We start from the raw sequence: 24,522 nt of genomic DNA on the forward strand, positions 1-24,522 counted from the left end.
ACATGATTCATTAAATGTGGTGGCAAAAATCTAAACTTGAAGCATAACCAAGTGGATTTTTGACAGTTATCTTCTGTCACATTAAACATCTTGTATATGTCACACTCAGGTTCGGCTTTAACAATACAAGGTACATAATAGCAATTTAGATCTTTGGCAGAATTATTACCTGATTTTATTGGTCGTATAATTATATCAAATTTCTCCATAACATTCAGTATATGTTCCTTGTGTTCGTAGAAAATGTTTTCCTCCTTTTGGAATATCTCCTCTAAAACTGCCTTATGCAATTTTCCTTTATTATAGAATTCTTTCCAAAGTTGTTGATTCTGAATGCTTACAGCTCGAAATTCCTTTGCTGTAACTATACATTTGAAGGCATCAGACAGCCATTGTGTATCTAAAATAATATAATCTGGCAGATCTTCAAAATAAACCAGAGCTCTAATTTCATGATGAAATTTCAAAAACAAATCAAGCTCATCATTTCTTAAAGGTTCGCATGTTTCAGTAGAGATATACTTCATTTCATGAAACGTAATGATTGGTAACTCTTTCTTCTTCTGTTGAAGACGTTTTTCCAGGTGAATAAATTTTAACGGATAGTCTGTATTCCAGGTTCTCGTTTTCCTTGCTAACTGTAAGATGTATTGTCGAATTTGCTTAAAAACACTGTTATCATCTTTTGTATTAGAAATCAAATATGTATTGCTGATATGTCCGCGCTCATCATCTGACATATTGTCTGTATATCGTAACAGTTTTTCTCTGCATACATCTTCAATCTGAAACATGAAGTGTTTTGAAAAAGCCTGTTTAAAACGAAAATGAAGCATACTGTGAAAAGATCTAAAAATGTTGATAATTAACTATTGATAACCATATTGTGATATCTTTTAATTTGACATAACGCAATTTTTAAAGTTTGAAAGTCTTTGTAGACTGTTTTGAAGTTTAAAAAGAGAGTCGAAAGAAACCAGATGGACATTAAAAATCACAATTACCTTACAACGCCTGGCTAAAAAAGAAAAATGTGTAACAGACAAATAATTGTTAACAACACAAACCATTATGTTTGTGCCTGTCCCAAAATAGGAGCATGTAATTCAGTGGTTGTTGTTTGTTTATGTGTTTTATATTTGTTTACCTTTAATTTTTGTACATTAATTAGGCCGTAAGTTTTCTCCTTTGAGTTACATTTCATTGTTTCTACATTGTCATTTCGATGCATTTTAAAGCTGACTATGCGGTACAACCTTTGCTCATTGTTGAAGGCCGTACGGTGACCTATAACCGTAAATTACTGTGTCTTTTGGTCTCTTGTGGAGAGTTGTTTCTTTGGCAATCATAGCACATCTTCTTTTTTATATAAAAAACTAAAGAATGAGTAACATAAAACCCACTTAAAACTGGGAATGATCTCAGTTGTTCAAAAAGGCTAAACCGCTTATTTTTAAGGCTCGTTCACTTAAACATATAATAACTCTTCAAATCGTATGCAATTTGTCTTATCTTTTTTATAGTTGTAGGCCTTGGTGATATAAAAGTTTAAATCCCACTAGAATTACAGAAAAAAACCAACAATATGAAATTGTGCTCATCTTTATGTGTACGTTTTCATTACCAAGTTTACCTCTTTTGTCTCTGATGTCACAGCATCTTTCCAAGTACCAACAATAACCACTGGTGGATCAAAATCATCTTTTGTTTTAAAATTGTCCTCACATTCATTTTTCATCTCATCCATTCTACTACTAGTATAACAATGTATTGAATTCATCCAAAATCGAAATAAATCTACAAAGTTATGGTATTTGCAGAATGATTTTACTAATTATATACTAAAGTGCTAGGATTTCGACGCATAATAGATACCTAGCAACTTTTGACTGCCATAAACACGTTTTGTCTATTCAACATGTTTAACACTTATCAGGTACACTCAAATATTAAAAGTTGAAAAGTGAATCCCGATAGAATATCATTTGAAGATTACTGAAGACCCGAAAAAAAAATTCCGGAAGGTTTACCAAAGTACAGCTTTAGCAATCTTCAAAAATACACTCTTAAAGAAATACACGCTAAAACAGGTATGGTTTCTTTTGGTTTTGTTACCATGGATGTAATTGTAGGTAATTCAGGTATATATTTTGTTTGCATATTCTATAAAACCCATCCCTAATAAAAAAAAAAAAACAACAACAAAACAACAGCATTATTTTAAAAATTGAACTTAAATATAAAGTAATTAAAACTATTTTAGAACATAAACCATAATTACGTATTGGAACATCGTTAAAGATCATTAGCTTATTTTTCTTTGCAATCAACAAACCTTGTCTCATCACTTAAATACTAAAGACGTATGTGTCCTTGCGGTGTAATACAGGTTTGCTTAAAGAAAAACTTTCAATTCATGCATTATTTACAGCCCTTTCCTATTTAACAATTTTGCGAACGCAACTGTTTATAATTTTTGTTAATCTCGTGAAGATTATCTGCTCTTAAAATGAATGTTTGAAATCATTAACTATTTCCAGTTTAAATCTGTGTTAATGGTGACCATAAATTTAGATGACTGTTTCTTTAAAGGTACTCTGCGCCTAGTTGTATGCCCGCACTTTGACTACAATGAAGACGTTTTATCTTTACCTTGTGCATTTTTGTCGTCAGCCTCATTGAGTTTTGCTACAACGAGATAAATGGCGTCTGGAGACAAAAAGGTTTGATGTGTGTGGTAAAATTCTTCGTCACCTGCAAAATCCCATAACAATAATGTGGCATACTTTTCTTTATCGTTTATATCAATTTTAGATTGTAGCATGGCTTCAATATCTTTATATGCTTGTTCTATCAACAGGTGAGATGGCTGGTTTTCAATAGCTACAGGATCTGTATTTTTTTCCGACTGAAAAGAGGCTGCTTCTGATTCCTCTGATTCCCTCATATATATGATAGTTTCTGATGAGTTCGGTCTAAGCTTTTTGGCTGTTACTTCTTCTGATGCTTCCATTGGTCGCTTACGATGGTTAATAAGGGTTTCCTTATACGGTTTTAACAGTCTTGCATGACGTTCAGTTTCTTCATTATTGCCTATGATTAGAATTAAAACTGTATTCAAATATTTTTCTAATAATATTTTGTTGAAAATAGAGATACATATAGTGAGATCTAAAGCACCATAATGTCCAAATGGCATCCTCAATGTTTTTCGCAATGCATAACCAAATCAAATCGATTAAAAAAAGTGAAATGTCATTGAAAATCTAGAGCAATCAAAGAGCCAGAAAAGCTTTTCTTATATATAGACTAAAAACACACGTCTGTCTTTTAAATTAGCAGCCTTCCCATGTATTTCTAATGAGTTATTCTATTGTTTGTTATGCGCGAATCGTATAATAAAGATTTATGAGTGGCGTTCGATTCAGAATCAACCATATATGTCCAATACTGTGCCAAATGCAGATCATATTTATTTAGTATTGATTAACTTATAGGGTTTTTGCATCGGAAATAAAGACATCTATTCTAAAATCAGTTGTTGGCATGACACGGGTTAGGTTTTGCTCATATATTTCATGATTGTATAATACTAAACCCCCTTATAGCAGGTATTGTGCTTGATATTGATATGATGAAGACATAATATTTCAATCAGTTTAATTGAGTTCTAGAGCTGGCATGTCAGTAACTGATAGTAATATTTTGTTATTTATGTATTATTGTCATTTTGTTTAATTTCCTTTGTTTCATATTCTGACATAGGACTCGGACTTCTCTCTTAAATTGAGTTTTTACTATAAGTATTGTTGCGTTTGTTCTACATGGACTACAGGAATAGGTGGAGGGATATAAAAAATACATGTTTAACCACGCCGCAAGTATGCGCCTATCCCAAGTCAGGAGCCTCTGGTATTTGTTTGTCTTGTATGCATTTTAAGTTTAAATTCTTGTTTATAATTCGAAGTTTAGTATGACGTCCATTACCACTAAACTAGTATGCGTATTTGTTAAGGGGCCAGCTGAAGGACGCCTCCGTGTGTGGGAGTTTCTCGCTACATTGAAGACCTATTGGTGGCATTCTGCTGTTGTTTGCTCTATGGTCGGGTTGTTGTCGCTTTGACACATTCCCCATTTCCTTTCCCAATTCTATTACCTTCTAATTTATACCATTCACCATCATCACAATTTGCATTGCATCTTATTCTATGAATTTCGATCCCATTTGTGCTGGTCATTTCTTTGTTGTGTATTTTTTCTCCAAACAATCGTTTGAGTAATGAAGTTTTGCCGGCTCCCTTCTTCCCGACAATGACTAAACGAATATCCTTCTTTTTCTCAGAACCAGACTCCAGTAATTTGAGATACAAAGGAACATATTTTTTGTCGGACATCAATTTTATTTCAATTGGAACTTTGTCATCTAAAATTATTGATATGCTGTTTTATAGAAATTAGCTCATAAAGAAGAATGTTAACATAATTAAAAAAAATGAAAACAAATATTTATAAATTCGAAATTTAGCAAGAGGCTGTCAGAGAGACATCAACCAGATTTCTCTGCATAGATCGAACCCTGAACAGTTGAGCAAGTATGGACACAACATTTACGCTTAAAACAGCTCTGAATTCAGATTGTAGTTGAATACTTAATACAACATTGGTTTGTGACACAAAATAAATGTGTTAAATGATATGAAAATTCGAAATTGGATATTTACCTATTTAATATGGTCCAATATTCAAAATCGAAGTACATTGCTAGAATCAGCATTTAAAAAAACATCAAGAATTCATCTTTTCATGAAATACTTCTTAGTTAAACCGTAAGTATTCAAAGGAAAATAATATAAATCTAAAATTTGATATGATTTAACTCTATACTCTTTAAGTAAATATAATGTAATTAAATATGATGTTATATTTTTTTTTAATAATAACCAAATATAATTTAATTTTTTTAAATAAATCTGTCACTCCAATGATTGAAAATTGCAAGATGTTGTTTTATCTTGATAAAATGTGAAAATCATTTTAAAACACTTTGTGTAATCAAACTTTATAAATGTAGTTGATAGTTTTTATATTTGTCTGTAATTTGTAGCAAACTAATATGGATATGCAACTTATCTTTGCTTTAAAACTTATACAAATAGATTTTTATATTTTATTTAAAGAATTTAAAAATCTTGAATCAAGGATCAAGTACAAATTAAAATGAACACACACAACAGAAATTATATATGTAGCACTCAAAAAGTTAATTTATACAAAATAACAAACACAACTACCAAGAAATTTGTAAAACAATTACCAACGAAAAAAAAAAAAATATTATAAGTAATATCCATAAAATGTTCTTAAAAAAACAGAACATTTTCAAATGAATTTGTCAGATAAGACAAAAACGTTATACCTATTTATAAAGGCTTAGTGTAATCAAACTTAATTTATATAATTAACCATTTTAGAACAAAGAGAAATAACTCAATAATATCATAATATCAAAAGTACCGCTTTTTGATATTAAAAAAGGCGATAACGCAATAGTTTTTCTCAAAGGGTTTTCATGTAATGGACGGACATAGTTTAAAAGCCGCCCACGGCCATCCAGCCGCTGTACATCTCCAAATCAATCACAAATTTTTATTTCGATAATCCGGTTAAAAATGATAATTTTCTAAATCGAATGTTATTATTTACTTTGTATTTTTTTGTTTATTTGTTTAAATAGATAAAAGAAGTGGTAGTATGAGTGCCAATGAGAAAACTCTCCATCCATGTCATATAACTTTTATAAAAGTACACCATTATAGGTCAAAGTACGGTCTTCAACACGGAGCCTTGGCTCACACCGAACAGCAAGCTATAAAAAGTCCCAAAAATCTGGAAAACCAAGGGCCTAATCTATATAAAAAGCGAGAAACGGGAAATACTTTTGAACCACATCAATACAACAACCACTAAACATCAGGTTCCTGACTTTCTGACTTTTGACAGTTGCAACCAAAAAAACGTTATAATAGGTACCAACCTTCACCCTGAACTAAAATAATAGTGTAACATCACAACATAGAAAGACCACAAAATAGAATAATATACACAAGTAAATGAAAAATTTGTGGTAAGGTATGAAGTGTAAATAGAGAACGTGATGTATATCCTAAATATGAATCATACATAATTTTAATGAAATAGTAAAAGACAATAACAATCAAAACCAAGGAGTAAATAAATACTAACAAAACCAAAGGACATTTACATCAACAGTTATAAATAATAAATAAGAAACAACACGAACTCCACTAAAAACCTGGAGTGAAATCAGGTGCTCCGGAAGGCTAAGTATTTTCTGTACCGTATACGTGTTATTTTTTTATTCATTCGTTAATAATGGAAGGTTATTAGGACTTAGGAAAAAAATATCAGATGTGATTTCTGACACACTTTTGTCATAATGGCCAATCAGCTCATGATAAATAAGGATATGCTAAACCAAAACAAAATCAGTAGTTGAACCTTTAGCTTTTGGCGTGGATTGCATGTTTCCTGATGTTGTCGGGCTGATATCTTCTGACAGTGTTGGTATGACTGTCTGAAACGGAAAATTTCATAAGTGTGATTGATATATCTAAGATAAAGCACTGCGGATTTAATTTTTATGTTTTGTAAATAACTGTTTTTCATTTCCAAGAAAAAGATTTAATCAAAAGATATTTAATTTTAAAATGAATACACTTTTATACAGAATCAGAAATGAGTGTTTCGACGACCTATTCTTAATATTTTTTTGCTTTTCAACAAAGATATGAAAAACAAAACCCTAATCTCAATGTATGTTTTTTTTATAGCTTTCAGAGTTTCATTCAAAGAAGAAAATCTATACATTTTCATTTTCCAAAACTGATATTATAGATTACAACTTTTATCTTCATTGTTTGTTCTAGCATCAGCTGTTTATCAGCTCATTCAGTTCTATTGGAGTATACGAGACACTGTACACATATAAAATATAACTATTACTGTGGAGTCATTTTTATTCGTGGTATACCAATTTTCGTGGGTTTCGTGTGTCACAGCGAACCACGAATTTAAGAATTCAACGAAGTATAATCCCGATAAATATGTATGGAGTCAGATGTTTATTTCCGGTTATGTTATGCAGTTCTAGTATAGTGTTGAATAGCGATGAACATTGTAACATAACACGTGTTTTTTTTATTGAAAGAAGATACAAGTATTTTAATTAAATCAATAATAAATATAGCGAATATCAGTGATAATTCACTTTTTAAGATTGATTAAAACTGTTCATGGAAAATAATTGCAAGTTGTTAATTACCGGGTCATAGTTTGGTTTACTAGTGATTGAAAATCAATAGGATTAAGTACGGGGATATTGCCCGTAGGTAATATTGTTTATGACAGGAACATTTATTTTCACACCTATTACTTATAGGACTGTTTATTATATCGTGATTAGGGAAATGAGCTTTCAATCATTAAGTTTTGATTGCCCTTTATAATTCCGACAACAATTTATAAATTGTAAAACAAACAAATAATTAGTTGTCTTTGTCCATTTTGGCAAATAGAAGTTTTCAATGAACACTTTAACCTAAAAGGACCAAGCGAGGATTTTGACAATTCAAAACTTTTTCAATGGATTCCTTCTTTTTTGTTTGTTTTATTATTAATCAAACCAAGGAGGTTATATGATCTCCTAAATCAAAAAGAAATTCACAAATTACATATCTGATTTTTTTTTTGTAATCAGCGATCCACGAATGTATACTGCTTTATACTGTCAAATGAAATATTTACAACAGTAGCGTACTGCTTTATAATGTTAAATGAAATATTTACAACAATAGTATACTGCTTTATAATATCAGAAGAAATATTTACAACAGTAGAGTACTGCTTTATAATGTTAAATGAAATATTTACAACAATAGTATACTGCTTTATTATGTAAGAAGAAATATTGACAACAGTAGCATCCTGCTTTATAATATCAGAAGAAATATTTACGAAAATTGATACCCACGAGAATAAATGAATCCACAGTATTAATGTTTGGCATTCAGAAACGAGATTTTATTATAGCTTAAGAAAAATTAACTAGGTAAAATGTGATAGATAAATATTACCAATAGTCCAAAATCTATTAGGCAATTGGTAGTTAGTTTTACATTAAAAAGGCATTATTTTTATGAGTACAAATCATCTATGTATGATGCTTATACCATGTATAACTCGTTGTTATCACAACCTTCACTCAGGTCTAAAACCAAGAGTCAAAATCAATGTCGTTTCAAGCTGCATGGTGTAATTGCAATACAACTAAAATCAGTTGAAATAACTACAATAAATATATATATATATAGGGTAATCAAGTACAAATGCATGTACCTGTAAATACTCCATCACTTTGTAATACCCGTGATTCCTGGCTAAATCATATGGTGTTTCACCCTGAAATGAGACAAATCAATAGACTGAAGATTCGTTTTATCCGTCAAAATGCTATTCAACCTCAGTATTCACATAAACGGTACTTAATTTTCTGCACCAGCTTCGCATTCCGACATTTCAACGTCTCTTTAGTGATGCCCGAGGAAATCAGATCTACAAACAATAAAAGGACCAAAGACTGGCAAGGAATCATAGCTTTGCATGAGTGAGATACATTCCTTAATTTTAAATAATTTCCAAAAATTTCACTAGTCACTAACATACTAATAGTACTTCAATATAGAAGTGCTGAATACTGCATTATATATACTTTATAGCCAATGGTTATGTATGATGTAAGGTGCAATCCGTATTAATTTATACAATTAATGACTGTATATGTATGAGCTTTATATGTATGAGCTGTATATGTATGAGTTGTATATGTTTGAGCTGTAATGTATGAGTTGTATATGTATGAGTTGTATATGAGCTGTATATGTATGAGCTGTACATGAGGTGTATATGTATGAGGTGTATATGTATGAGGTGTATATGTATGAGGTATATATGTATGCGCTGTAAATGAGCTGTATATGAGCTGTATATGTATGAGCTGTAACTGTGCGAGCTGTATATGTATGAGCTGTAACTGTGCGAGCTGTATATGTATGAGCTGTAACTGTGCGAGCTGTATATGTATGAGCTGTAACTGTATGAGCTGTATATGAATGAGTTGTATATGTATGAGATGTTACTGAACGAGCTGTATATGTATGAGCTGTACCTGTATGAGCTGTATATGTATGAGCTATAACAATATTAGCTGTATATATATGAGCTGTACCTCATATGTGTAACTGTATGAGCTGTATACGTATGAGCTGAATATGTATGAGATGTTACTGAATGAGCTCTAACTGTATGAGCTGTCTAGTATGAACTGTAACTTCATGAGCTGTATATGTATGAGCTGTATGATCTGTATATGTATGATTTGTAACTGTATGAGCTGTATATGTATGAGCTGTACATGTAGAAGCTGTTTCTGTATGAGCTGTATATGAGCTGTAACTGTATGAGCTGTATATGTATGAGCTGTAACTGTATGAGCTGTATATGTATGAACTTTAACTGTATGAGCTGTATATGTTTAAGCTGCATATTATATGAGCTGTATATGTATGAGCTGTATATGTATGAGCTGTAACTGTATTAACTGTATATGCATGAGCTGAATATGTATGAGATGTTACTGAATGAGCTGTATATGTATGAGCTGTAACTGTATGAGCTGTATATGTATGAGCTGTAACTGAATGAGCTGTAACTGTATGAGCTGTATATGTATGAGCTGTATATGTAGAAGCTGTATATGTATGAGCTGTATATGAGCTGTATATGAGCTGTATATGTATGAGCTGTATCTGTATGAGCTGTAACTGTATGCACTGTAACTGTATGAGCTGTAACTGTATAAGCTGTAACTGTATGAGCTGTATATGTATAAGCTGTATATGTATGAGCTGTTTATGTATGAGCTTTATATGTATGAGCTGTATATGTATGAGCTGTAAAGTGTGAGCTGTATATGTATGAGCTGTAACTGTATGAGATGTTACTGAATTAGCTGTATATGTATGAGCTGTAACTGTATGAGCTGCATATGTATGAGCTGTAACTGAATGAGCTGTAACTGTATGAGTTGTATATGTATGAGCTGTACATGTAGAAGCTGTATATGTATGAGCTGTATATGAGCTGTATATGAGCTGTATATGAGCTGTATATGTATGAGCTGTATCTGTATGAGCTGTAACTGTATGCGCTGTAACTGTATGAGCTGTAACTGTATAAGCTGTAACTGTATGAGCTGTATAAGTATGAGCTGTATATGTATAAGCTGTATATATATGAGCTGTTTATGTATGAGCTTTATATGTATGAGCTGTATATGTATGAGCTGTAAAGTGTGAGCTGTATATGTATGAGCTGTAACTGTATGAGCTGTAACTGTATGAGCTGTATATGTATGAGCTGTATATGTATGAGCTGTAACTGTAGGAGCTGTATATGTATGAGCTGTAACTGTATGAGCTGTAACTGTATGAGCTGTATATGTATGAGCTGTATATTTATGAGCTGTATGATAGAGCTATTAGTTGTTCAATGTTGTATGTATTGTTTATGATAAGATGCTTCTAAGAATGTAGTATATGATCGATTGATTTTGTGTTTGAGTATAAAGTAAATTAACAAATATACAGAACTCCGAAGAAAAATTCAAAACAGAAAGTCACTAATCGAATGGCAAAAATCAAATGTTCAAACACATCAAACAAATCGATAACAACTGTCATATTTCTGACATGGTTCAGGCATATTCTTATATATATAAAAAATGTGGTTTTATAGTTATCCAAAATCTCTCTGTATGTTACGACTAGTTTCACGTTTGCCTGCCGCACATAATTGGTTGATTAAGTTTTTGTAGACTAAGTATGTTGTATATGACTTTAGAAAGGTATGTCTGAATCAATTTAGTTAATGTGATTGGTTTAATTTTTCTAATTTTTCCCGCAATGCTGTAGTCAGTTTCTTTCGACTTATGCCAAATGTCCTTTTTCAATTCTCTGCTTATCGTGTTTGAAAGGAAGAACATACGATATACAAGTGTATATATATATACCCGAGCCCGGTATGGGCTTTGCTCATTGTTGAAGGCCGTACGGTTACCTATAGTGTTAATGTTTGTGTCATTTTGGTCTTTTGTGGATAGTTGTTTCATTGGAAATTCACATCTTCTTTTTTATATTTACCGATGATGTCGTAATCGAGGGATCCATTCCTGCAATTTCTACCAACCATTTGGTCATTGGTAGATCTCCCGACCAAGCAGAAAAATGTAAAGCTGAATTACCAGTTATCTGTGATAATATATATAAAAAAAATTCTGCATTCCATTTCATCAGAGCAGATGCAATACCACTGAAGTTTGTTTATTTTTGCGAAATATTGCTTGGAGGGTTGTCCTTACGTCTCTTCGAATTTCAGCATATGTATGCTGGAGACGTCTATTCCACTGAAGATGGAGTCCGGGTGCTCCACTTCCACGCTGCGTAGAAGAATCATACATGGCATTGTATTTTATCTACTCTTTTGTTAGTTTTATTTTGTCTTTGACAAAAAAACTCGTTTCCATTCTCTATTCTATGGATTTATTTTGTGTATCGTAAATAATAATATTTTGATATTTACATGCTAAATAGTGTGGTTAAATTATAAACTGTCTGAACAGTATTGCATTAGATAAATCTGACAGTAGATCAAAAGAGTAAATAATTTTTCAGAGTTTATTGCTCCTTTATCTGTTTAAATCGACATATATGCATGACAAATTGTTGCTGATTAACTTTCAAGACGGTCAAAATTAGCAAAATAATTTATAATGTTGATTAATAATATAAATATATTTGTTCACACAATAAAACTGTATCAACGTGAAAAGGTATGCCTTGATTAGCACGATTTGACGAGTTTGCTATATCATGTACATCATGTGTATGTCTAAAATATATTACGCATCTATATTTCTATAACCAGATTGATATTTACATTTATAGACAATGTTGTTCATATAATATGTTATTAATTTATGTTTCTGATAGATGTTATTCATTTATTTTCAAACAAAAATTGCTATTCATTTATATTTCCAGAAGATTCTATGCATTGATATTTCCAAAAAAAAGGTATGCATTTTTATGTCTAAAAGAGGGACGAAAGATACCAAAGGGACAGTCAAACTCGTGAATCTAAAACAAACTGACAACGCCATGGCCAAAAATGAAAAGGACAAACAGAAAAACAATAGTACACATGACACAACATAGAAAACTAAAGAATAAACAACACGAACCCCACCAAAAACTAGGGGTGATCTCAGGTGCTCCGGAAGGGTAAGCAGATCCTGCTCCACATGTGGCACCCGTCGTGTTGCTTATGTTATTACACATCCGGTAAATAGTCTAATTCGGTAGGTCAAATTCATGAAAAGGAAGGGGATTGTAGTTACGACGTAAGGAACATATCCGATATCATTTGTGAAACGGTTATTCCATAACGGTCAACCAACTCGTGATGGCGTCCGTAAAATTTACGAAGGGATGATTTCAACTTCACCATTTGGAACTCTTGGTTTAATAGCTTCCTTGTGAGCAGTAACCCTCTATCAAGAAAATCATGATAGGAAATGTAAGCACGGGAATATCGTATCAATTGGGAGATATATACCCCGTATGCAGGTGCTGCTGGAATGTTGCTACTTAGAAATGGAAAGTTCACAATTGGAAAGCTGAAATCGTCTCTTTTGTCGTAAAGTTTTGTCTTCAACCGACCCTCATTGTCAATTTCTAGATGTAAGTCAAGATATGAAGCCGACTTAACTGTAGTATCCTTTATCTCCAATTCGATGGGTGAGATGCGATTCACATAGTCACCTAATTTTGAATTGTTTAATGAAAGAACGTCATCTATATAGCGGAAAGTAGAGTTAAAGGATATTGCTAACTTCTTTTCTTTCTTCATTAGAAGTTCCTGCATGAAATCGGCCTCATAATAATAAAGAAACAAGTCAGCAAGTAGAGGGGCGCAGTTTGTTTCCATTGGGATGCCGACAGTCTGTTGAAAAACACGTCCTCCGAACGTAACAGATATGTTGTCAATCAAGAAATCAAGCATCTTGATAATATCGGTTTCAGAGAATTTTTTGTTTGAATCAGAATGATTCTTTACAAAGTAGGATTTATCCCTCCCTAAGACAAGATACTTGTATCTACGTTGGCCATTCTTTTTTATGAAGCAAAGTAATACCAACTCTTTTAATTTGTCTTTTAGTTTGGAATGTGGATACTTGTGTAAAGAGTAGAAAAGTCAAATGTTTTAATACTGTTACAAGATCTATCCCTCCCTAAGACAAGATACTTGTATCTACGTTGGCCATTCTTTTTTATGAAGCAAAGTAATACCAACTCTTTTAATTTGTCTTTTAGTTTGGAATGTGGATACTTGTGTAAAGAGTAGAAATGTCAAATGTTTTAATACTGTTACAAGATGAAAGAGAGTTAGATTGTATGTAATCTTTGGAATTTTTAAGTATCCACATCTGATTCACGCCACCTCTAGAATAGGCAGTTTCACAATACCTTTGAAGTCCGTCTTTGATTGCTGATAAAATGGATGTTAATAACTTAGAAAGGGGTTTCGTGGAGCACTTGGAAGACCCAGCAATATACCGTTGTTTGTAAGGACACTTATGTAGTTTAGGTATCCAATACAGTGATGGAAGATCCAGTTCTTCATCTTTGGTTGAAATACCAAAGGAACAAAGAACAGACCTATGATTATCCAGGATTTCCTCTTTGGTAAGTGTCGTGAGGGTATATGTTGGGTTTCCAAGTGAATTGTCTATACTTATTAGTTTATCAAGCAATTAATGTAATGACTTTTACAGACAAAAACGATGTCGTTGTCTGCGGGGACAACAACATATTTATCATGGAGGTCAGATAGGTGTTTAGCAACCTTTGGATTGACGTAACATGGGCATTGATGGACCCATTCAGTTTCTTAATTCTGATTTGTATTAACGACCTCACTGCCTTAATCCATTCGGATAGAGTGTCGTCTACGTCTTCCTTCTCGCGCTTAGCCCATTGCCTGGCATAATGCTCGACTGAATCCATCCAAGTTTTAAAGTTGTATTTCCAATTGATGGATTTAGGCTCACGATATTTCGGACCTTTTGATAACACGTTTCGTAGAGAAGTGTTATTAACAATGTTAAGGTCACCGGTAATAACGTGGCCAGCAGAATTATATGTGAATTCGGAACTAGCAAAAGTGCAATCAGGAGGTTTAGACTTGAAGTCGTCAATATCGAGATCCTGCAAAACGCGTTTGTAATTGAAAATTTTAGTTGCAATAGGTTTGGTATAGGTATAAGAAATTATTGGTTCCATTAATATATCCCCCAGAACTCGAGATTAAAGAAACAACAGACACGGCTTCCTCCGCCTCATTTTTAGACTTATATCTCGAATTTGACTTACACAGTCATCTCAGTACCAGAATCTATGACAAACGAGACGATTTTAATTTCGAAATTATAAATTTCCCCACCTTAGTAGCAATATACCAACTTCACCTGCATATGGGATATATATTTCCCAACTTATTCGATATTCAAGAGCTTGCAGCTCCTACTCAGACTTTGTAAAACGTCATCAGTGTCTGAGTAGAAAGTTGATGAACCAGGGGTATGTCAAAGAACGTCTCGTCCTTTTTCTAAAAAAGTTCATCGGAAGGTACCAAGACCTTGTTGATAAATATTCCGTATCAACTTCTCAAATAATACACGATGGTCTTGATGTATAGATTCTGCGTACTGATGTTGTGTATCATCTTAACAACATGTTTTTTTGTTCTTTTATTTGTTTTTGTTCTATTATTAAGATTACTTTTACTGTTGAATGGTTTTATGTGATATCCGTTTGACGTGGCTCGGTACTTATACATCTCGTCAATGTTTTTGTATTGGCTTTCATTTTTTGGTGATTTGTTTTGTATATGTGACTCTTTGTATTTCTTTTGTGCTTATAACGTGACTCTGTACTTTAAAAGATCCCGTCAGTATGATATTTGTCTATAATATGTCATTATGATATATTTCTATTATGAATTACTATATACGTTGAACCACAAACGTCAAAATCAATCAATGGCGTAGTGGAATTGACAATTTTTGGATTCTCATAAATTCTATGTATAACTTTTGAACTAGTTTGAATCTCGGTCTATTTCTGTAATTTATTCTTACATACTTTTGATTTTTTAACTCTGTATGCGTACATTGCCTAGGGAAAAAAAAATTTAAAATTGTTTGTATGCACATTGAACAACAAATTTATGTGACGTATTTAATTTTTCTAACGTCAGACACTCAAATCAATCCATGTGTTCTTAGACAGTAGATGTTATTGTGTCCTGTTAAATTGTTCCCTTTAAAAAGTTTTGGATTCTCATATATTCTATGTATAATTTTTGGACTAGTTTGAATCTCGGTCTATTTCTGTAATTTATTCTTACATACTTTTGATTTTTTAACCCTGTATGCGTACATTGCCTATGTAAATTTTAAAATTGTTTGTATGCACATTGAACGACAAATTTATGTGACGTATATAATTTTTCTGACGTCGGACACTGAAGTAGATCCATGTGTTCGTGGATAGGTTTTTGTGTCCTGTTAAATTGTTCCTTTTAAAAGTTTTGGATTCTCATAAATTCTATGTATAACTTTTGGACTAGTTTGATTTCTGTAATTTATTCTTACATACTTTTGATTTTTTAACCCTGTCTGCGCTCATTGCCTATGTAAAATTTCAAATTGTTTATAATCCAGGTACTTTTGATAACTATTGTATTCACATTGAACGACAAATTTATGTGACGTATATAATTTTTCTGACGTCAGACACTCAAATCAATCCATGTGTTCGTAGATAGTAGATGTTGTTGTGTCCTGTTAAATTGTTATACGATGATGACTGATGTTCCCATATTTTGACTATTTTATTGATTGTGACTGTTTATTTAACGCATCATGTAAATGTAACGGAATTTGATGAGACTGTTATTAAAGTGAGAGGGTTAGCGCTATAGAACCAGGTTTAATCCACCATTTTCTACATTTGAAAATGCCTGTACCAAGTCAGGAATATGACAGTTCGTGTCCATTCGTTTTTGATGCGTTTTGTTTTTTGATTTTGCCATGTGATTATGGACTTTCCAAATTGATTTTCCTCTGAGTTCAGTATTTTTGTGATTTTACTTTTTGGTACAGACTGGTCTTTGAAATAAGGAGGTATTTTCGATAGAACTAATTTATGATGAAGGACATTGCCTAGGTTGACGCCATCGAGACCTTTGTTGGCAAAGGAAAGATTTAGAAAAGATCTTTTCTCTTTTTCATCTTTTCCAATGCGAACTGGCTTGAAAAGTCTGTGACTAGCAATATCCGAAATTATAGCTTGTAGTTTGTATTGGTTTGAATGAGGGTTTGTAACAGTGGATTCCAAACATAAATTGAACAGAGAATGAAGTTTTGAAAGGGGTAATGAATAAAGTTTCGTGCGAATGTGATGAATACCTATCGGTTTTTTTATGCATGGCAGCAAGTCATTAATAGAGACATCATGCAGAGAGGGTGATGTATAATGACGATGGCCATGACTACGTCTACGTCGAGGAGTCGAGTTGAAAATATTCATTCCATTCACCGAGTTACACGAAGGACTAGATAGAATACCTATACCATCAATTTTGTCATTGCAGCCATACGGTGTTGCAGTTCCCAATTGTCTAATCCAGTAGTCTTCTTTTTGTCTACGGGGAGTCGTTGAAAGATTAGGATTGTTCGAGCTAAGGTATATCTTTTTCGATAATTCGAACTGTCATAGAAACGATGGAATGATCGGGCTGATTGAAATGCTGGTATGGAATGTCGTTAGCATTGAGGTTAATGTCTGATCTATGACCGCGCATACGTTTGTATAGCCTTCCTTTCGTTTCACCGACGTATACCAATCCGCAAAGGTTGCACTCTAATCCGTAGACGACATTTATCGATTTACAATTCAGATCATCGTAACTTCTGGTAAAATATGACTTATTGGTTAAATTGCTAGTGAATTCAGCATCTGTAATTAAAATAGCACAAGTTTTGCAGTCTTTGGTCTCACATTTTGAAATGCGACAGTGTTGTACTGTGTCATCAAAAACCAAAATGTCTTTAAGGAGAACTGAACTGTAGGCTGTATATGTGTAATATTGCTGTTGTCACTAGGACGATGATTTGAATGAGTCGTGTTTGGGATATTTGTCATGTCTGGTGATGAGGGGACACCTGCCGTATCAGACGACACCGTGTCCATGGTGACGTCTGTTTCGGACCTTTTTATACTGGGCGACGTCCGAGACAGTTTCCTGTTAGTTCTTCGTAAGTTCATGCAATTGTAGTTTTGCTATACGATGTTATTCATTTATATTCCTAAAAGATGTTATTTTTTGTTTGGAAGTAATCCTTTTAACATGTATTTTAGAAAATGTCTTTCATTTAAATTTTAGAAAATGTAATTCCTTGACATTTGTTAGTTTATGTTTTTCATTTGTGTTTAAAAAAATGTTATCAATTTTATGTTTAGAAGATTCTTTTAATTTAGATTGCAGAAAAAGCTATGCATTTATTTGTCTAAAAGATGTTATCTATTTATATTCCTAGAAGACAATTCGAGTACATGTTTTCACTATTTTTTCTAGAAAGTGTTATTCATTTATATTTTTACAATTAACCAGTACAAAGAAATCTTACTATCGAGGTAGAAACAATTTCAACAAGTTATAAACGATCAAATTTCGATATTAACAAAAAAAACTAGAAGTAAAATGAAAATACTTTTAAATATATAACTTCAACTACTGATTGTTCATTAAAAGTGTTAAAACGAGTTAGTATTTATAAATAAAGAAATCATATCTGCTTCTGAGACTCATTTTTTTTTAATTTAGAACTTCTATAAAACTACATACATTTGTGGCCACTTTATTACATTTTCTGTCAATTAATAGTTGTACAACCCCCAAATGTCCTGATAGTGCAGCTAACAATAAAGCTGAAAATCCATTTATCTGAAATAATACACAAATAACACGAAAATAACACTTTATAAGTTGCATGTTTAAGGAGCGCATTTCATGATTTACAACATCAGCATCACCTTAAGCCAAAAAAATTTAAAAGAACCACAACAGTATAAAAGCAGGACCAAATCTGTGCTAAGAAAACTCTGCGTGAGGGATTATAAACATTGTTGACTTGTTAAATATTGCATTTATAAACGGACAATTTAGGAAATGTTTCTTATAGATCATGTCAGTATCGAATAATTGCAACTAACATGAACACTTCTATGTTTAACAAGACAATAGTGTAGAGTAGGACAAAGTTAAATCAATTCAAAAAGGAAAAATCTCTAATCAAATAGCAAAATCAAAAGCTCAAACACACAAAACCAATGGATAACAACTGTCATATTCCTGACTTGGTTCAGGCATTTTCGTATGTAGAAAATAGTGGATGGAACCTGATTTTATAGCTAGCGTAAAAGCACTTGTATGACAGTCACATCAAATTCAATTATATTGACAACGATGCGTGAACAAAACAAACAGAGAGACATAATAGGTAAAAAAGTCAAAAATAGGGGCACAGTAGTCAACATTGTGTTATAATCTTAATCAATACATGCAATATAAAAACAAACAAATGTAACAAAGAAGCACAAAAAGACATTCATCAAATTTACCTCATTCACTGTTTTTTTATTATAAGATTTTTTTTATATGTGAAATCAACTCACAAAGGATTAAAACACTTTAAATACTGGGACCAAATCCTTACCCTGACGGACACATGAGACAGAAATAAAACATTTTAATATCTCAGAAAAATTAGTCTTAAAACAGCAATAATTGTTCTAATTCATATTTTCCATAAACAAGAAACAACCAATATCTTTTTGATATATGTCAGAACCTCCATTTGATCTGTCTTGTGAAGAAAAAAATGCTCAAAGACAGATTATAGATATAAATGTCATTGTATTACGAACGACGAGAAGAGGAAAACAAGGCAATAACAGTGTACCGGATCCCACTTGATATACTTTGAAAAGTTTAGTACGTTTTTATGAGAAACGCCTGAAAACAACCAGTTGTGTATATTATCCATTTATCTGGTTTATAGATATTTATTGACAAAATAACCATTTCATTTAAGGGATAAAACATGTTGAATATTCTCATTTTATAAACTAAAGAGTTTCTCACCATTGTAAAAATGTCCCAAAACCAATTGGCAAAATACAAAAGAAAATTAAGACTGACGATACAATAGGGGCATTAAAACTTATTTGTAACCCCATGATAAAACACAAGAAAGACAGCAACAAAACTTAACCCCTTAAAACTGATCTCTACAAAACAACGAGATACCAATTACTCCGATCAGAACGATGTGATACGCAATTCTATAAACCATTTGGTGCTCGTCAAGATTGTTGTGACAATTGATATGCTAGTTTGTTGATCCTCCTATGAGAAATGTAATTAGACTGAAATAAAAGATATCTTACATACATTTCGTGTATCTATGTTACTTCCCTGGTCAAGTAAATAGCGGATCACCTCCAAGTGTCCATACCATGAGGCCCACATACATGCAGTTGTTCCTTTGACCTGTGAAAATATAGATAGCATCAGAACCTGTATCATAATTCAAATTAACTTGAGCTAAAACATTGTGGTTTCATTATATTAAGAAGACCTTACGTTTTATTTTTTGATTGGTATAGACGGTGATGATGATGATGATGATGATGATGATGATGATGATGATGATGATGATGATGATGATGATGATGATGATGATGATGATGATGATGATGATGATGATGATGATGATGATGATGATGATGATGATGATGATGATGATGATGATGATGAGGATGAGGAGTGCTTAGTGGATAAACAGCTAAAGTATTTGGTTTGATCCAGCAAGGGTTTGTACCCACGATCTATCGCAGTTAAAGTGACCACACGCTACCATCGAGGTGATGTTGTTCTGATCATCATGCTAATTAGACGTCACTAGTTTTTATAGCTTATTGTGTTTTCATCTCTTCAACTTTGTACTTGTTTCGCTATACAACTTTTCTGATCTGAGCCTCACTGGTGAGTCTTATGTAGACGAAAAGCGCGTCTGGCGTATTAAATTATAATCCTGCCACATGTGGAGCAATATCTGCTTACCCTTCAGGAGCACCTGATATCATCCCTAGTTTTTGGTGGGGTTCGTGTTGTTTATTCTTTAGTTTTCTATGTTGTGTCATGTGTACTATTGTTTGTCTGTCCTTTTCTTTTTTAGCCACGGCGTCGTCTGTTCATTTTCGATTTATGAGTTTGACTGTCCCTCTGGTATCTTTCGTCCCTCTTTTGAAAATTTTTCAGAAAGATACATTTTAGTAACATTAATTTACTAATTTTAATATCATTAATGCCAGTCCCTCAACTGCTTATAATTGTCTTTCTTTTTGTAAATATACCATGTTAACATACGTCGTTGCTGTTATACAGATACGTCAAGGAGAGTCATATATTTCTTGATATGTGTATAAATGAGTCATTAGATGCACATATAGTCAACAACAAAATATCAAAACTATTGTGATCTAGATATTATACGTAAAACTTGTATATTTGAAGTATTTTTTGTACACTTACAGTTTTATATTCAATGTCGGCTCCATTTTGTAAAGATAATTTTACATCCTCGATCTTCCCTTCCTGTGCAGCTTTAATGAGTTTCTATAAATACACAAAAGATGTAATGACAGTATACATAATGTGATTTTATTTTTTAAATTAAACATATATAATTTAATTTTGGATGTAACGGGTCTTCTGATTGGCTGACGTCGTTTTATCCATCATCTAATAGACATAATTCTGTCATGTGACCGTGACGTCATTGACGTTTTTTCATGGTTTACCCATGCCACGGTAATTAAATTATAAGAAATAACTTCGCGGGTTATTCAGTGTGCACCACATTTTTTATGTTATTTCTTCATAGACAGAAAAAAATATTACAGTCATTCCTTAAATAATTATAACATTTTTGCTTTTATTGCTGACTTAATCCGTAAGAAAGCATGACGATATGTTCCCAAAAACCGGATAACCCTTACACTACTCTTTACCAAAATTTTATTTCGCAATGCGTTTTTATAACCTTGACAATACTCCCGAAAGCAAAACAATTTATTGTTTAACTTCATTGCCAAAATTTACATTCGGGATTTTTCCAAACGATTAAAACTTTCATTTGTGATTAAAAACCTGACACTATTATGCAATTATTAGGAAATATCCTGCACATCGTACCAATCTTAACAAACCTAGTTAAGGAATACAATATTGGATAATATAGGAAGATGTGGTGTGAGTGCCAATGAGACAACTCTCCATCCAAATAAAAATTTATAAAAGTAAACCATTATAGGTCAATGTACGGCTTTCAACACGAAGCCTTGGCTCAGACCGAACAAAAAGCTATAAAGGGCCCCAAAATTACTAATGTAAAACCATTCAAACGGGAAAAACCAACGGTCTAATCTATATAAAAAACGGAGTTTGTTTTTTATTTTCAGATGCGATCAACCAACAATAATTAAAACGATAAACTCTCTTTATTTTACACGTCTTTCATAGTCTGTATGAAACATTAAATTTAACTCTAGGAGAAAATATATAAATTGTGTTGGAGTCAAAAATCAGTGTGTCTGCCGTTTTCCTTCGCACGTTTACACATGTACTCAAATAGATAACAATGTTTTGAGTTGTATTACACAACTATTTGTGGTCACATCTTCATTGTAATTTCGTCTGCAATATTTCACACTGTTATAAATATATATTTGTTATTAACAATTGGCTCGATTTTTATAAGCAACAACACATATATGACAGATATCAACCTTTGAACTGCGGAAGAAAGGTATAAACATAAATCCTTACTTATATCAATTGTCAAATGCCATTGTTTATGATTTATTCTACTGTAATGTTTGTAGACTTTTTAAATAAGCAAGGCTGCGTTGGAAATCATAGCCGTTCCGTATGGCTAAATATATTGCGACTACTGATCGTTTAGCTAACGGTACTGCAAAAAAAGATCTAGATACCGACAATGATACATACTATCTAGAATTAATTTTCAGATCAAAATAATACAGTTCCCGTCGTTTTTAGTTTATATCAGTACGTAACATGACCAATCAGATCTGAAACACAAATCCTTACCTCATTCCAATCTGACATTATATCTTGCAAACAGGAGAACCATTTATTTTGAATTGTCTATCCTGAAATTAAAGAATACTAAAATAATTACTTTATATTACCATATGACTTGACTCCTTATATGTGTTGTGGTTATAAATAATTAAAGATTATCTGACAAAAACAATCATGTTTAGACAAAAACATCTCACAGTATGAAAAATAACCCTTACTCGATTTACTTCCCTGACATTACAAATAATAAAGTTTATATGGTAAACTGACAAACATACCGAACTTCGGGGAAAATTCTAAACGGAAAGTCTTTACCTGGATTTTTTAAAAAGATACAATTAAACTTATTACCTTTATACGATATCTGTAAATATGTTGAATATAATCTAAAAACTAATTAGTACCTTTCATTACATGCCGCCCTTAATTATTATCATAAAAATGCTTTTGATGTAAAACCATACTTGGCACACAACTGTTTTGAAAGTCCTTAACCAACAAAGTTTCAACTGAAGACATTCTTTATTTTGAAATGGTCAGTATAAATAATCATATATTGTCAATTTTATCTCAAACTAAGATGTAAAATGTTATGAATGGTTTTTAAAGGTACCAGGCATATAATCTAATTTGCAAGACATGGGTTTCGTTTATATGAGACTCATCAGTGACGCTCAGATAAAAAATGTAAGAAAGCCAAACAAGTATAAAGTTGAAGAGCCTTGATCCAAAATTCTAAAACGTTATGCGAAATGTGACTACGGTAATTAAATTAACGGTACCAATTTTCCTTCACCAGCTGCGCAATTCGACAATATATGTCTGTTCAGTGATGCTCGTGGCCAAAATATTTGAAATTCAAAGCTTTTATAAAAGACGAAGAGCTATAATCCATGCCAGTAATAAAAAAAATCAGTATTGTTTCGAATAATTCTTACTTTTGCTGTAAGATAAAGTAAATTCATAAAAATGACCATATCATTTATACTTTTGTCAACACCATAGTGCTGATTACTGAGATGATGATATTCTTGGGCAGGAAACTTCACAATAAAGAGATTTTCCTCTGCAAATTGCCATTTTGATATTCATAAGGTCACAAACGTTTAGACATTGATTACACCGAATCAATCGAAAATTAATGTTTGAATTCATGTTCCTAAAACTACATGATCATTTCACACAGAGGTACATATGTAGGTTATTTACATGATCGATTCTATGTATATAGACTGTCACCTTGTGAGTGTAATGATAAAAACAATGTCACTTAAGATAATCTGATTCCATATTCTTTATAACCACAACAAATATCAGGAGATGTGGTATATAAAGGCAACAGTAGTATACCGCTGTTCAAAACTCATAAATCAATGGACAAAAAACAAAATCGGGGTAACAAACCAAAACCGAGTGAAACGCATTAAATATAAGAGGAGAACAACGACATAACACTAAAATGTAACACACACAGAAACGGACCGAGCATCAGACAAAATCCCACGAGAATAACAAATATAACATCTTTCTCCCACTGAGACAACGTACGGCCATTATGGATTCCTTTGTATAGAAATTCCTATGAAAACTATCTTCATTTATTTTCAGACAAAATATGGATCTGTATTGTTAATTTATTGTCGTTGGCGGTTCGAATACAAATAATACAAAACATAAAAAGTCAGACTATTCACTTCTGTCAAACATCAAATCAGCAGTCCAAATCAAGTCAAATGGTTATATAAAGTTTTGGCTCCGTGATGAAGGCTGTGCATTGACCTATAATGATTTACTCTTATAAATTGTTATTTGGATGGAGATTTGACTCATTGGCACTCACACCACATCTTCCTAAATCTAAGTTGTCGCGTCAAATAGGGTTGCAATAAAAACACTTTAATGACTTCACGTATAAATAGCATAGGTGAATAACGAAGATGTTCTATTGTAAACAGCAAACATTTAAATTTATAACATACCTATATGTACATATAACGAAGTATAACTATGTTTGAACAGTATTGATTTACATCATGAACACTTAAATTACAACGAATATAAATCGCTAAGGTATATGTTGAGTTCTTTCTT

The 24,522-nt window shown here is 32.3% G+C and overlaps 1 protein-coding gene across 1 annotated transcript; it reads right to left on the reverse strand.

Annotated features, from left to right (window-relative positions):
- Positions 1–1,464: 1,464 nt before the first annotated feature.
- On the reverse strand, positions 1,465–22,493 carry LOC134694963 (uncharacterized). Its single transcript, XM_063556087.1, has 10 exons — positions 22,438–22,493; positions 20,857–20,940; positions 19,714–19,812; positions 18,106–18,204; positions 11,277–11,384; positions 8,416–8,478; positions 6,520–6,595; positions 4,157–4,423; positions 2,653–3,093; positions 1,465–1,797 (listed from the first exon to the last, which is right to left on the reverse strand). The coding sequence occupies exons 1-10, from the start codon at positions 22,453–22,455 to the stop codon at positions 1,604–1,606; spliced, it is 1,449 nt and encodes a 482-aa protein (XP_063412157.1). The 5' UTR covers positions 22,456–22,493; the 3' UTR covers positions 1,465–1,603.
- Between the last annotated feature and the right edge of the window lie 2,029 nt (positions 22,494–24,522).

Source organism: Mytilus trossulus, chromosome 13 (assembly GCF_036588685.1).
Source record: "Mytilus trossulus isolate FHL-02 chromosome 13, PNRI_Mtr1.1.1.hap1, whole genome shotgun sequence".
NCBI classification, from domain to species: Eukaryota; Metazoa; Mollusca; class Bivalvia; order Mytilida; family Mytilidae; genus Mytilus; species Mytilus trossulus.

Excerpts from the sequence above, each read along its gene's own strand:
- LOC134694963 (XM_063556087.1), bottom strand. Across the intron at positions 8,479-11,276 it reads CCTCGATTACGACATCATCG|GGTGAAACACCATATGATTT; the intron begins GTAAATATAAAA and ends GTCTCATTTCAG. Across the intron at positions 1,798-2,652 it reads TGACGACAAAAATGCACAAG|ATTTATTTCGATTTTGGATG; the intron begins GTAAAGATAAAA and ends ATAACTTTGTAG.